This window comes from Phaethon aethereus (assembly GCF_964289735.1).
Source record: "Phaethon aethereus genome assembly, chromosome: 1".
NCBI lineage: Eukaryota > Metazoa > Chordata > Aves > Phaethontiformes > Phaethontidae > Phaethon > Phaethon aethereus.
Genome location: NC_138575.1, coordinates 207,923,623 through 207,940,214, shown reverse-complemented (window position 1 = coordinate 207,940,214; position 16,592 = coordinate 207,923,623). Strand labels below are relative to the sequence as shown.

At 39.8% G+C, this 16,592-nt stretch overlaps 1 protein-coding gene across 1 annotated transcript in view; it reads right to left on the bottom strand.

The window, feature by feature from the left end:
• Positions 1-16,057, bottom strand: part of PGR (progesterone receptor) — a gene marked incomplete at both ends in the record, with an annotated part of 40,393 nt that extends 24,336 nt beyond the window's left edge. The window contains 2 exons of the mRNA XM_082014225.1: positions 13,447-13,598; positions 14,868-16,057. Coding sequence (XP_081870351.1) covers positions 13,447-13,598; positions 14,868-16,057 — 1,342 coding nt within the window. The remainder of the gene's footprint in view (positions 1-13,446; positions 13,599-14,867) is intronic.
• Positions 16,058-16,592: the final 535 nt, after the last annotated feature.

The window sequence follows — 16,592 nt, the reverse complement described above, 5'->3', positions numbered from 1 at the left end:
ATTAATACCATGTTTTCTAACATGAAAAAATTATTTCTGTGTATAAATGTTCCCAAATCAACAGAGGATTCAAAAAAGTACATTTGAACCATTAAAGGACTCCTTCATTTTATGCTAACTTTCAAATAATCATTTTACTATATAAATATAATAGTTTATTTGGCCTGTTTAAGAGTGAAACTCCCCATCTACAAAATTCCAAAATAATTAGCAGACAGTATGAACTGCTTAAATCATTGTGCTATCAACATTTCTTAAGTAAACCAAGCATGAGGACAGACTGATTTGTTTCTTTCAAACTTCTTTTTAAGTTATTGTTGCTGATTTTAAACAACCTAAGTAAATTTGCTTGGATTGATGTGGAGTTTCCAACAGAAAACTGAATGAAGTAGTTGGGTCAGTGCAAAAAAGAGTCCTACAAGCAGAGTAAATTACCTCTGATGGAGAAGCAGTTTTGTACTAGACCAGATGAACAGACGCAGCCAACACAGACAAAAAGGACTAACAGAAGGCAGCTGTAACTTTTTGGTTTAGGTTACGTCTTATTGTTTAATTCTGAAGGAGTCAGTTAGGAAAAGCCTCATTACTGCATTAAAATAGAATGTTTTTAATGAAATTTTCTTCCAGCAGCGCAAAAAATTAAATTCAGTTGATATCCTGACATTCTTTTGAACACAAACTTCAGTGATATTTCCAAATTTCACTTGAACAGAATGAAAAAATTATACTTCTATGCTTTAGTATAATAGTGATAATTTCTGTGATTTATTTTAATTCTGAATAAATACAGCTAAGTAAGTACATAAGTAAGAAGAAATGAAAGCTAATTTTCACATATCCTTTCAATTTAAACCCAGCTTTACACTATAAGGTTTAACTTTAAAATCCTGACTGTTTCTGCACATCATCTTCCATTGATTTCTGTATTTTCAGTTTCTTACCAATACCTAGCATGAAAGCATGAAAACAAAACAAAAAAAATTTTCGAGAGCAACAAAACGGATCAAAAAAGTATGGACAAACTACAGAAGTACCGATATCATGGATACTTCCTTCATGGAATATTGTGGATGTGGACCTCCAAACATAAGAGACATTTTATATTTTTAAATTTTAAAGTTTTCACTGATTTCTAGATCAGTATTACTCTGTTAGCCATCTGATGTCACCAGCAGCAAACAAAGCTGAGATGATTATTCTACTCAGATGCTGTTATTCAGCTTTCTTTATAACACTATTCTGTCCTTTCTCTGCACATGGTAAAATGAGCAACTGTTCACAAATAACTTTTCTCCACAGAAGACAGGCAAACAGAAAACGAATCCTCAGACAAAAATGCAGGAGAAAGAAGAACATTCTATTCTACCAAAAGAAAAGAGCTAGGGCTAGACCGTGTGAAACAACGCATTTATGGTAACATTTTTTTAGATAATTAACTTACTTCTTACCCATACTTTTAAGAACAACTTGTTTGCTTTTAGTGAAAGAAACCTGATTGTCTGAAATTCATTTTTATAACAGTTGCTTTTTTTAAGAAAACAACAGGTAAATAAAAACAGTTGTCTCACATATTGCCTGGCATTTTGTAAGTATTTAGTAATGCAGTACCTCAGAAGAAAGTCACATTTACTTTCTAATTTTATTTTTCTTAATTCTAACCCTGGATTCCTTCTTACAGGAAACGTTACCAAAAGTAGCTGAATGAGTAAAAATCTTCCTTGCTTTTGGCAGCAGACCAGGAAGAAAAACACTTATTTTTAACACATCTTCTTTGGGATAGCTTGCAGTTTTTCCTCGTCTTGCTTTGCCTTTATTAGCTACAAATGCATTCAGTCTTTTGATAAGCAACAACAGTTTTAAAACTGTTAGTTTAAATAAAATCTACGAAGCACCAGATTCTCTCTGCACCGTGGCATTCTGATACTTTAACGTGTAGTTAATTTACAAGGGAAGGCTTAAGCATAGGTTAAGTTTTATTTGTAGGTGTCTCGGTTTTGAGGTTTTTTGGTCCCCTAAAAGGCATCTCTTCTGGACCTCTTTTCTAGGGGATCCTCTGAGTCTACGAAACATGGTCTGAGTCCATATAATCCACATCCATTGCAAGACCAAAAAACAGGCTATATATTTCCAGTATGGCAGTAAATGCTCACAAGCAGCTCACATTGCTATAGGCATTCAATTTGTACTTTTCCCCTATAATGACAAAAAAATGCTGATCTACTAAAGCCAATGCCATATTGTGAAATATTAGCCTTCAAGCACCCAGAGAACACTGAATGATGTCAGTATTTAGCATTTGCTCTTGATATCAATATGTGATTTGAATACTCAACACCCAAGTGAGTGCTCTAACTGCTAAAGGAGGCTAAGGAGTTTGGGTACAAGCAGCAATGGCAACACTGTTCCTGCTGAACAGGAAATTATCTGGAAAAACTGAAGTTAATCACTTGATTTTTACTGATAAACATTTAATTAGCCTGTATTATTTCTATAAAACTGCTTATATATCATGCATCTAAGATTAAGCATTACAAATCAAGGGTGCAACACACTGTAAAATTTTAAATTTACAGTTAACACATTTAAGTTTAGCTACAGCTCTTAAAAACCTCTTCATAACTTAGCAGTTATCAGAAGATCCAACTTCCACTTCAATTACATAAAAACTCACAAACTGATTATAAATCCAAGATTGAACAAAATTTTTCACATTTGCAAAACAAACTGTAAATTAATCACAATTATGAAAACTACTCTTCAATGTTCACATGTTCTAGAGTTTAAGATTAGACAGGATTAAATAATGTCTCTGTCCAGTGCACACCATGAAAGAAATTAAGTCTGTTATTGGAATCTAGGCACAGTAAGAATTTGCTTTCATCTTCAAAAAGTGAATATTATTTAATTCCTATTTATTTCATAAATTCTATTTAAAATTCAAATAATGACCGATGACCTAATCTTTATTATATCTTCGCCTAGTTTATTTCTTCCATAAAGCCTCCACAATACTAGCATAAAAAAAAAGGAAGAAAAAGCCAAAACCCTGCCAACCCAACCCTCCCATGAGATTATGGTGATAAAATCTCAGGCACTTCTTGAGTCTAACTGTCAACCACTTCCTTGTTTTCAAGATCACAAAAAAGCCACAGTCATATCCTGAGCTTGAATTGCACCTTCATGTGAGTTTTTCACTCCGCTCACCTCTATCCAATCTCTCCTCAACACCTCCCGTCCCAAAGTATATTCCATTCATTCTGATTCAGCTGCAACTTATTTGGAAAACACATAAGGTTCAATTATATAGTATTTTTCATAGTCTCATCTGTCAGGAATTTTTTTTATCATCTCAATAATCTGACTGGATCTCAGATCTATAGATAAATATGAGTCAATGTTCTCATCCGAAATCATTCCTATCGTTGTGCAGAGCTGGGTTCTGAGACACTGCTACTTGCTTGACATTAATATATAAGTAGCAGCAACCATGTGATGGACAGGTTGTGTCACAAATGGACAACATGCCAGATATTTGGTAAATTTCAGAATTACAGGACAATATTTAGTTAGATGAAGCTGCTTGGAATGTTTTCATGCAATGCTAAAACATTTATTTGAAAATACATTTATTGTACCTGAGTCTTTAGGATCATCTATATTTTCACTGGTTGCCTTCAGTATGTGAGCATTGCAGTTATGTTAAATGCATGTAGTAATGAAGTAATCAAAGAACACTGTCAAAATAAAATTCCTGTTTAGTTGGTAGCTTGTCATTCAGTATCTTTTATATGACTACTGTCACTATAACCACCAAAAAAAAAACCAAAACAAAACAGAAAAAATGGATAGTCGTCTAACCACTAGAACAGAGAGTAAAGATTGATATTTGTGTTTCTTACAAAAATATGAATCTGGCAACTTTCTGGCAACCGCCACTTTCTCGGAAGTCTTCACCCAATGTTAAGTTCCCTATATATGTTTACTTTTCACTCCTTTGTGAAAGTGCACATTGTAACTCTCTCTTAACATATCAACATATCAGCTTGTGACCTAGATTTGGTTGAGAATATGGAGAAAATACAGAGATTATTTCATCTCTTACTCATATGTTCCAGATTCTCATAGGATAGTATTTTTCTCAACCTCCATCAAAGTCCATTTGTGTTAGCAAAGGTGGCAGTCCTAATGCAAACAGGCAACTACAATTTTAAGTACTGTAATGACTATTGCTATAGTGGCAGGTTTATATCAGAAAGTGATCAAAATGCCAACGGCACACACACAAATACGATCACAGGTTTTGCTATCAGTAAAGCTGCACAGGTCATACTCCAGCACTCAGAAATTTTAATCTAAATACTTCTGGAAGTAGCATGCACGATGTCTTTAAAAACTGCACTATTAACTCACTGACATGCTGTAAGTCACCTAAAATCACTCGAGTAAACTAATGAGTTGCAGAGATTTTGCAGATGTGCAAAATATGGAAAACATAAGGTTTTATCTGCACCAGGGGTATCAGATGCCAGCGATCCATTATTTGTGTAAGTGCATCTGCGCTGAACTACTGCCACACTGCGCAAAAGCAAAGCAGTTGTTTGCAAACTCCCAGTTCCTCCTGTCTGCAAATAAAAGTATTTTTTCCAATCTTTTTTCTCTCTCCTATACGTGATTCTGCCTCCCTGTATCACTCTTAACTGGCAATGATTTCTTGTAAAATCATTCTCTGCCCACCACTGGAGGATTGTTACTTGCAAAACACATCACACTGTTTTATTTAGTCTAGTTTTAGATTTCTGTCTAAAAACTGCAGATATCTATTGCATCTCTTTGTAAATTATTTTATTACCAAATGTCTCACAATGTCAACGTTTTGCTGCCTGAGAGCTAGCCTCCAAGTTTTGCTCAGTAATTTACTACCAATATGCTTTACCTCTTCTAATATTTTTCAAAAGCACCAGTTAAAACAATACATTTAAAAAACAAAAGGAATTACTCTTTTAGCATAACTACATTTGGAACTCCTTGTCAGGGGTTCTTGTGGGAGGTGGTAATAAACATGGTTTCAAAAGAAACAAAATGGAAAATAGGTTCACCTGTATGCCTATACTAAACGTAATGGTGCAGATGTAGCTTTTGAGTAAAACTCTGAGTTCTGAAAGCTACGACAATATACTAGGGTAAGGATTACTCCGTACTTGCTCTGACGGGTTTTCCATAACTAGGAAAACAGTCTAGCCTAGTTCATCATCAGAAATGGGAAACACAGCTAACTTGACTTTTGCTTTGATCTAAATCAACCACTCTTCTGTTTACACTGTTTCAATGTGCCAAACAGCACATTTATGAATTTTAATATTCTCGTTATGTGGCTTTATGAGCTTCAGTCTTGGAGAACTAGGAAACTGTAGCACACAGTTTGTAATACTGAAAACACGCCCTTCGTGGCCCTGTTTGCCATTACAGGCCATTACAATCTCCGAGATTCCACACAACTCAAATGTTTTTTAATTATTTAATACCGATTTCATTTCTGTGCTAACATTTTCTCTAAAAATAAAAAAGTCCATGAAGTGAGATTTAAGACTCTAACCACTCAGCAAAAAAACACATCCCCCACTGATCTTACCATATATAATCTTTTTATAAGAAGCCTAGTAGCTAGTGGAGGACTCGCTTTCATTTTCCCTCTTTTCCCATTGAAATAAAATTCTCATTTCCCAACTCTTAAGAAGGTGTCCTGACTACTACTCTGTAGTCTATACTGGTATAAAGACCTGCTACTGCTGCAAATTTGACTCACAGCAAAAAATTTAAGATTCAATGGACCAAAGAGGACAAATAGTGGATAGCAGAGTAACCTGCGAATATGTTCCATCCTGGAATCTTCTTCTAGCTGAAATAACGTGGAATTCCTTTCTTCATAGTAATATAGTTCAAAGTGAAAACAACAAAGAATGACTGAATCCCAAATCATCCAACATCCTGGTGATCATGGCTGCGAGGAGGGAAAGGTGTGTTTGACTCCCTTCACACATTGGAGATCATGAGCATAGCTCTCGTATCCTGGGTGATTGCCTTACCTTGTCTATGTACTCACTGATGGGGTTTGTGCTTACAACAGGTACTAGTAATTCCTTCATCTTTGTGAAGCTAGTCTTTCATTCCTTTGCCTTAATTACATGTGATAAAAAAAAAGGGTTCAGTAAAAATGTTTTGTTTAAAAAGAATATAAATCCATAAAATGTCCATTCCTAAGTCAAAACTAATATTTTTTTATAGTGCATTTTGCTTTGGTCAACAGATTTACAAGTAATTTTTGACATAATTCTACTTACAACAAACTTTTGGTATTCCTTCACTCCATTGTCTGCTAGTTGTAAGCATGCAATCTTACAGTCCTCTGTCAAGTGTACCAAAGAAAATTGGTTTCTCTAGAAGGGAAGCAGCATTTTCAAACCACGGTTTAGTGAGCATGATGGTGTTGGGCTAGTGGTTGAACTTGATGATCTTAAAGGTCTTTCCCAGCCTTAATGATTCTATGATTCTATATATCTTGCACTGCTTTCCTTCTCTTCAACAAACCACTTCCAATGTTTGCAACATCCTCGACTCAACTGCTTCCTTCTCTTGTATCCTGATCTCAAAATCTTCCTGCCTTTTTACTGTGAATCCTGCAACACCATTGTCTTTTTCCTTCCAAAATCACTTCCCCAGCCAGCAACCTGAGCACATTGTTTTTATGATATCTACAAAACAGAACAATCAAATGTAGCTATTCTTTCTTCATTCATTTCTGGACAGAGCTAAAAGTTACAATCGTGTAACTTTTAATTTCCCTATCTGTTCCATCATTTCCAATGAGAAAAAGACCAAACAAACAGAAAAACAAAATGAAGAAAAATTAAGTCCTATTTTACAGAAACTATCATGAACTGCAAAATTGGGATTACTATTTCATATTGATTTTCAGTTGGTTTGCTTAGATTATTTACCTCTGCAACATCTTGAAAGGCATAAAGTCTTTGAGTCTAAATAAGGGAACTGACAGCAGTAAAAAATTTCCACAGCTAGTACCTTCCAGAAGGAGATGCTGGCTTCCAGAACTCAGCATTTCCAGTTCTTTTTATGGCACTGTGTCACAGTTGCTCCTTGGTCACCACTTTAAAGTAATTAACTACATCAGTGGTATAAATATGTAAAATGGTGGAACTGTCAGCTTTTTTGTCAGTAGGGAGTCTATTTCTTATAGAAGATGGGATTTGAACACAAAACTTGCTGTTAAGCACTCCAAATATTTCACAGGTATACGTAATTAAAGTACCATTTATTCTTTTCCTTATCCCCGAGTGCTGTATTCTTCTACCAACATAAGCAGCATTATATTTGTAGTTCAGTCATCCCACCATTCTGATTTTAGTGAAACTGTTATGTCACATTGCTATGGTAAGTCTTTTCATATATATTTTGTTCTTATTCTTTCACTTGTCCTACAACTGAACTGGTGGGAAAGGGTCCCTCATTCACTCTAAGAGTAATAAAGAGTAGAAAAAACAGAAATATTAGTAGCAGAAAAAGGCAATGGGCTGCCTGTTGATCAAAACACCCAATGGACAACAAACTGCTAAAAAAACATAAAGAAGGGATTCATTTCACCAACTCGATTCTAAAGTGTGGACATCCAGCAAACTAAGTAACGTAACTCCCTTCTTAGGCATGAGAGAAAACCAGGCACTTTAGGATGTAATTTATCTTGAGTAGACGTCTGCATTTTGGTTCTTTAATAGCCTACTGCACATCTAAAGTAATTGGCCGAAATATGGATGTCCACATTGTAAATGCCTACAGCGTGGTGCAACAAGTGACACATAAAATATTGTCTTTGAGGATAAGGAAAGATAACAATTGGACAAGAATAGGGTAATATTCTCCTGGATCTCAATGCCTGCATGTAACTCTTCCTACGTTGTAAGTACAAAAGACTCCAGGTTGTTAAAATGCGCTCAGATGTTGACTGATATTAAGCAACAGCCACTTGTGAAAATGCAGGAGTTGTGACTAGGTATTAATCAGAAAAACTCTGCAGTGCAGAGATATAACACTACACATAATGGCAGACTGTAACATACAAATGACTGTTTGTTAAGTCTTTCCATTCAGCAGTTCCTGAAGAACCACCTCTTACTAGTACACCATCACTTCTGTGGAACAGATACACAGCTTAAGGAGATTGACACCATCAAATCAACCTGGTCTAGCTGAAGGTGTCCCTGCTCACTGCAGGGGGGTTGGACTAGATGACCTTTAAAGGTCCCTTCCAACCCAAACTATTCTATGATTTTATATATCTATTTTTAGCAGATTACACTTTGACTATAAATACTTAAATTGCATATACTTATGTTACATAATCTCTAAGTATTTTCATACTTACAATAGGTATTATTTATATATATATTACTTTTATATATTATTTTTAAATAATACTTAAATAATATGAAATAAGTATTTTGCATACTTATTATATTTATTTTATATGCTACAGAAATGTATTAGCTCCCTTGGTGATATAGGTGGGATTCATACCACCAAATGGAGTGTACATCCTCACCTGACACTCCTTTATAATCAGTGCTGAGAAATAGTTACTGTTAGAGTACTGTTATTTTCACCCCAAGTAGATATCTAAAATAAGTCAGTGAATTACTTCAGAGAAGTTGCTGTTTCTCTCCATTCACTGTAAAGTGAACTTCACATGAGCAGCTTAGGTTGCTCACGTTGTGCACATCTAAAGTTAGAAGAGGAGTACCCAGCAACATGGGGCAGTCAGTTGCTGGTGCTCTTTAAAGCATGCAGTTTTACACTACCTGAAATAGCTTCTATTACACTTGAAAGATGTTTAACATAATATTCGATACTGTTTCTAAAATACTTTATAAAGTTAAGCCAAAAATTTTAGTAATTCACATTTCTGAAGACGATTATGTTCTAAGCCACGTCTATCAGGAAACCAGTAATATGAGAGCAGTAGGAAGCCCAGCATTAGCACAACAGCCAAAGTACCGGAGCGAATGCAATCTTAGCTCACTCAGTTGTTGTGCCTCATGCAAATCAATTCATCAAATTAGTGTTTGTCAAATGGCTGAACAGCAAATACTTTTGAAGTCAGAAACATGATGAAGATATACAATTATGTATCGGTACAGACTTTCCTCATTCCCTTTCCGTGATGCAAACTCTTTGTTCTCACAAAAGTGGCATTTTGGGAAACTTTAGTTTTAGGGCCCTCGATGAAGTAACTTTGTACATTTGAATTTGGAAATACACTTAACTTGTGGAAACCCTACTTTCTGTCAGGTCAAGTTTGCCAAATTCAGGTCACAGAGAGAAGTTCACACTTTGTCAGTTAAGTGTCAGTTACTACATAGGGTTGAGCTTGTTCTCTGATGCTACTTCCCACACGGCGCTGTTACTCTCAGCTTGAAGCTCATATTAAAACTAGACAAATCTGCTATATAATCATTAAATCAATTTTGCAATAGGGTCCCAGGTATTAAAACAAACCAAGAATTAGTTTCTGACCCATCTGCTGTAATATCATGTATTTATGTTGGCCTAAAACTCTTCAGGTTTGGGCAACTACTTTTCATTAGATGTCAATAATACAAACAAGTGCAAAGGAAGATAAATGCTTTATATAAATATAGAACAAAAATTAGAAGTGGGACCTGTATACAGGTCCTGCATTGTTTTACATGATGGTATCTTTATAAGACATCATTAATGACCATTTTGACAATTTAGTGCTAAAAAAAGTAAGAGTTCATTTCTTAATCTTCATTCTCCTAAAGTCCCATCAGAAATATTACACCTAATTTTTGTTACCATCAACTAGATATATCGGTAGCAGTTAAAAACCGCTTGATCATCAACAGCAAATTACTTGGCAAATGTAGTAATTCTACATATTTGAAAGCATTTTAATATTATTTCTGAAATGTTTTTTATTGGTAACACTAAACTGCCCGTCACTCTGAGCTTACTGCAGGAACGGTACTACCGCATGAGCATATACTGAATCCAATTTTCTTAACCAAATAGAAGTAACAGTAACTTTTGTTATTTTCATTATACCCAAAGGAGATCTTTAAAGCATTTTTAAAAAGCCTTGTAATTTGTTTGTACAGTAAGTGAATCAACAGACTAGTCAATCAGTTCTTTGTGAGGGACGAACAGAAAATATACAACCACTAAATGCAAATAAATCTTTCTAAAAAAAAAAAAAAAAATCAGTATTTTTGTCCCTTAGCTACATTTTCTCCTCCCTACTTCCAGCACTAAGTTTTTTAGTATCTGCTATACTATAGATCCCCCCAAAAAATACTTGCATTTTTGGTTAACCAGAAGTAAAACATTGTATTAACACCATCAATTTCTTTACATATATCGGCACACATGGGGAGCCAAGAAACCCAAAAGACACAAAATACCTACCAAATCATATATATTTAAGAATTCATTGCCACCATACACTCTAAAATAATTTAATTCTAAATCTACACTTTCATCTTAGTGATCCTCATACGGTTCTGTTAAGCTGTTCTGTATCTGCTAGTTATATTCAAATGTGTGATTAAAACATACTTAGTATAGAAACATTTCTAGGTTTACCTATACAGTTTTAAATGATTGTTTGGCTTGAGTATTTTAAATAAGCTCTGGTTTTATTTTAAAAATATTAGAGATGAAAAACTGAGTTTTCTGGATAACATAATGGTCCATTTTATCCCAAATGAAGCATTTAACTAATACAGTATTTTCTATGCAATAGGGGAGAGTGAAATAAATGGTGTATGAATAGGACAATTTCTGTGAAAAAAATTGCATAGGCTATTACATTTGAAACAGTCAACATATCTGAGACTACAGAAATAATTAAAATAGAAAACTGACATTTTCCAACAGATTTAATACCACTATATTATGTACCTTGTTATCTACATGCTTGAAAATCTCATAACATACAAAAAAGATCTCAAAATACAGAAAATCCAAGAAGTAGCAAAAGCCATCTATTTCCAATCATGTCTTAATTTCTCATATTGATCAGTACTTTACAGAAAGTATAAGAAAACTAGAGTTTTGATTGTGAATTCGCACTCACAAAGTTTAAGATCTTAACTGCATGAATTATTATTTTTTAAAAACCCACATCTGTAGTAGTACTAAAAATTTAAAAAGGTAAATAATGCATTCCTACTTACAAGAAATCATGGGCAGGGGGACATTTTACATAAGAAAAATGTCTCAAATTTATACAGTTGCCACTGTGAATTTTTAAACACTATTTTCTACTGCATTTACAACAAAAATATTCTATTTCTTCTTACAGTAATTTGTCACCTTTATTTCTGATAAGAATAAACAAAAAAGTATTTCAAGCCTAAATGAAATCAATTATCTACCCATAAATGGGATTATTTCAATGCTTTTAATTATATCCTACGCCTCCATTAAAATAAGAAGTCCATCTCTTTAGGGAACTCTCTGGAGACTTGCACTTCCTACACAAAAGCAGGTAGCTGTATTTGTTCATCTTGCTCATGCCCACACTGCTCATGGCTGTCGTTCTTCCCCATAAGACTCAATAACCTCTATTTTTTCTTATTACAGACAGGTAGTCTGAGGTAGCTGTCCAGTCTTTGAACACTCTTGCTAAAAAACCTAAACACACTTCCGCACCATACTCTCAGTCTTTGGGGACTGACACATCAAAAATTGAAAATATGAAGTTGCAATGTAAAACATAAGCATTTTGTCTATGTAACTGTGTTGACCTCTTCTTTATCTGTACATCTATATTCTTAACCTGATAAGATTCTGCAAATACAGAAATTGATTAAATAGCCAGTAAAAACAACCTTAAGATATTCCTACTACCAATGTATACGCCTTCTTAACATTTACCATTAAAATATTTATGCTGAACAGTAATAAGATGTTTCTGAGCAGGTTCACCTACTGCACAAACACAACTGTATACTAGTTTAGAAAAGAGATTAAATTCAAATGTGATGGAATCAATTTCAAATAAAAAATTACAATACTACTGAATAGGTGAAATGTGAATAATAACACTTATAAATACACTACATTCCTTCTTAAAAATTCAGCTCCCTGTCTTTTTTAAAATTATATGGCTAATTTACCAAAACAACCAAAGCAAAAAATGTGAAGCCAAACCAAGAGACCAGTTAACACAATCGGTGAAACTTAAATGTATTCCTCTAAGTGTTTTCCTTGCAATGTAACACATACGTTTCTAATGGCTTCCTCATGAATGCCATTAAATGTATGAGAGAAAATGAGGCACTAGCTCCAGAGTTCATCTAGCCCACCTAGTCTAGTGTTATCACTTTGCAAGTACCTAGTATGTTAAAGGAAGAGCAAGAGCATACACTTAAAGTAGAAAGTAACAGCACACTGAAACAAAAAATCTAACTACATTATTTTGCTAAGCTTTTAATTTTCCAATATTTCCCTTTTCATCTGAAGAGCAATAAACTCTATAAAGTTGAATAAACTATGTATCACAAGAAAATACATGATGCAATTTTTTTTTTATTTTAAGGAATCCTATATATCAAAAAATAATTTTTTAAAGTATATGGAGTAGAAATTTGAATATCCCAGTTCTGACAGGCTCAGATAAAAATCAGAAAAGGAGACAAAATGTAAAATGTAGAACAATTTGTTTTACGTCTTCATCAGTTGAACTATATAAAGCAATCTGCTCTTGTATTCATATTTAAAATCTCAGTGGGTATTTATGGACAAAGCATATAATATAATCCAAAAGGAAAAAATAAATGTTGGCATTGCTACTGATTTATTAAGCCTGCAGCTTGACTTTGTAATTTAGTGGCTATTTGGAACAAAAGTCAAATCCATTTATTATTATTATGATTTGAAATAGTTCAGTGAAACTTGAAATACTTCCATAAATCTCAGGAAGCCAAAATCTGCATCTTGCAAGCAAGAAAAATTCCATGACTTCAAAAACAAAATTAAGCCAAAATAAATTCTTATCTTCCTATCATTAGTTCATACCCACAAAATCTTACTTTGCATTGCATTTATACTTTTTAAAACAAATTCTGTAATACACAAGATACTTATGAAGCTCTACCTACTCGGAAAGACTAACTGATAAACAGTAAATAATAAATAGCAAATAATGAAAGTAACACAAACAATACTAGCAAAATCAATTAAGAAAGAATTTAGTTAGTATTCGCTGGAATATTTAAATGAAGTTGCCAAAACAAAAAAACATTATGACAGTCATAACATTTTTAAACATCAGCAATAAATAAAAGGTATGTCCTTAGCAGTTCCTAAAAAGATGTATCTCAGTTAACTAAGAACAATGGCATCATATAGTACCTTCCATTGCTCTTTTAAAGAAGACTTTACAACTTCCACAGGTAAGTACTCCATAGTGGCAACCAGAAGCCTCATCACCGCAGATGAGACAAATCTTCTGGGGTAGCGATTCAAAACCATACTGAGAACTTTGGCTGGTTTCTGTATCTGGCCTTCAAAAGAAAACAGGATTAAGACAAATGAAATACCCAGGTTTTGCCACAATTAACTACTTACCTGTATTAATTGGGTTTATGCTATAAACTTTCTTTTTACATTTGTAATCAAGCTACAGAAGGGCAAGAAAAAAATAAGGAATGACTGCCTTTCTGCTCAGGGGGTTTTCTATACTAGGGCAAAAGGCACATTTGTAACATCTGCCTAGTCATTAAAGAGAAAAGTGGGGGCAAAAAGTAGTATTTTAATGCGTTTTAGCTAAAAAAGGTACAATCTAGGAACTCTTCCTCAGATCAGCAACTCTTGCGAGTAAGGTCACCCTAATGGATGCCCTTTTTTCCCATACATACCCTTTTTTCTGGTACGGAGACAGAATCAAATAGAAACCAACTGAACTTCAAAAGTCCCTTTCACACGGGAAATAACAAAGTTTCATCTCAGCTAGAAGTGTTTAATGTATGTCTCCTCCCATTCAGCTGCGGCATTCTCATCAATAACTAACTATGATGGGCACACTGAGGAAAGTACTTCCCAACTTCTCTCCAATAAACAAAGCAGGCTAAGCTGCTTAATCATTATGTTTGCAAAACCCAAGGATTTCCGTTGAAACTGTAACATCGTATGTACGTATTTTTGCATACATTTCTAGGTAATACACAACATCTTGGCATCATAGTAAGCCATTCCACTCTAACAAATCGATACACAAGTGTTTCAGTTTTGCTTTTTTGTGTGAAATTAACTCGTTTTTTTCTCCAAATCGGGGATAACGCTTTGGAGAATACGTAGGTATTTATGGATGTTGGCTCGCTGTCAAGTGAGGCCGGGCTGGAGAACACCCGCTTCCCCGCTCCGGAGCCGGCCACTTGCTCAGACCTCAGACGGCACTGACCCACCGTAGCGGCCAGAACGTTCACTCCCCCCCGGGCGTTACCGTGCCAGGCAGATCCGCGGGGCGCCAGCCGCAGAGGTAGCGCTGTGCTGGTCCCGCCGGCAGCCGGGACACACCGGCGTGCACAGACCACACAGAAAACTGGAAACGCGGCTGCGGTTACTGTCTGAGCACTCAAACGGGGCTTCGCCGAGTGAACCTGGCCCGCCTTTCCCCCGGCACCTCCCCAGAGCCCCGTGGGGTGCCAGCCCCCCACCCCGCGGCACAGGAGACGGCGCGGAGCTCTCCGTCGAGCAGCGCGACCCCTCGGCCCGTCCCCTCAGCGCGGGCACCCGTGGCAACGGGCCCGCCGCCTCCCACCGCCCTCCCTTACCGAACGTAGCCGAGGTAGGGCGGGCACAGCTGGGGCAAGCCCTCCTTCAGCACGGCCGCCGGGAAGCCCAGGGGCTGGTGCCCGTTGAGACCCAGGGGCGGGTAGAGGCCCGGCGGCGCGGCCGAGGTGGAGGGCAGGCTGTCGGGCGCCGCCGCCGCCGGCGGGCCGTAGGCCCCGGCCAGGAGGGTGGGCTCCGTCTTGTAAAGGACGCACTCCAGCGGGGGCTCCTGCCCGGCCCGCGGGGGCTGCGGGTAGTCGGCGCAGCCCGCCGCGGGGGTGGCCCTGCCGCCTGGGAAAGGGGTGGGGAGGCCGAGACCCTCCTCCTTGATCTTCAGAGCGGGCTGGAAGTCGCCGTAGGCGAAGTGCCCCTCCTTGGCCTCCGCCGGCGGGTACACGTAGCCCGCCAGGTCCGGGGTGGGGGGCGAGGGGCGCGGCCCCGCGCCGCCGCCGCCCTCGTACTCCGCCACGTCCAGCAGCTGCCGCGTGCGCGAGGCCAGGTAGGCAGAGTTGAGCGGCAGCAGGGGCACGTGCAGGCACTCCTGCCCCGCCACCCCCGCCCCCGGCCGGCCCCCGCCGCCGGCCAAGCCGCGCTCCCCGCCGGGCAGCGCCGCCGGCCCGGGGGCCTCGCCCTTGGGGCCCGCGGCCGGACCCTCCGCGCCGCCCCCCGAGCCCGCCGGCCGCGGTTTAGCGGCGGCGGTCAGGGCGTCGCCGGCCGGCCAGAGCGGGCCCGGCCGCGGCGGGGGCTGCGAGGGGCCGGGCGCCCCCGGGGCGGCTTCGCCCGCCTTCTGCGGGGGACAGCGGCTCATCGGGGCGGCGGGCGCCTCCGCCGCTTCCGCCCCGAAGAAGGACCAGGGCGCCGCGGCCACGGCGAAGCTGGCATGAGCCGTGGGCGCCAGGAGGGTGTCCAGGACGGTGTCCAGGGAGTCCTTGTCCGAGAGGGAGTCGCTCCCCGGCCGGCAGGAGACGGAGTCCCGGTCCTCCTCCCCCGGCTGCTGCTGCGGCTCTTCCTCCTCCTCCTCCTCGTCCTCCTCCTCGTCGCTGCTCTTGGGGTAGAGCAGCCCGTCCAGGGAGATGTCGATGGCCTCCGCTTCCCTGCCGAAAGGCTCTCGGCCGGGCTGGCCCTGCAGCAGGACCGCCCCGTCTCTGGCAGGCGGAGGCGCTCGGGGCTCCTTGGCCTTCACCTCGGTCATGCTGGCCCGGGGCAGGGCTGGACGCCGGTGAGTCTCCGGGACGGGGGGCGGCCGGGCAGCGGCGGGGCGCAGGCGGCCGGGCGGCTCTTCACATCCTGGACGTGCCCGCTGAGGCGGCGGCGCGGGTCCCGCTCACATGGCGCTGCCTTCGCGAGGGCGGCTGAGCTCGCTGCCCCCCCGGCTCCGCTCTTCCCTCGGCTGCTTCCCGCCGTCCCCGCTCGGCCCGGGCTCGCGGGCCGCCGGCTCCACGCCCCCTCGCCCGCCGCTCCGTGCCCTTACCGAGGGGCTGCGCTGCCGCTGCGGGGCACGAGCTCGCGCCTCCTGGCTCCCCCCCCCGCTCTCCGCCTGCCGCCGCTCCGCTCTGCCTCCGCGGGGCAGCCGGTCCTGGGCTCCGCGGCTCCCCCGGCAGCTTTTCCACCGGCTCCTCCTCCGCTCCGCCCGGCCCGGCCCTCCCATCGCTCGCCGTGTCCGCATCCCTCTCCCTCGGCCCCCGCCTCCCCGTGCCTCCGGTCGGCGCCGCCCGCCCGCCCACCCC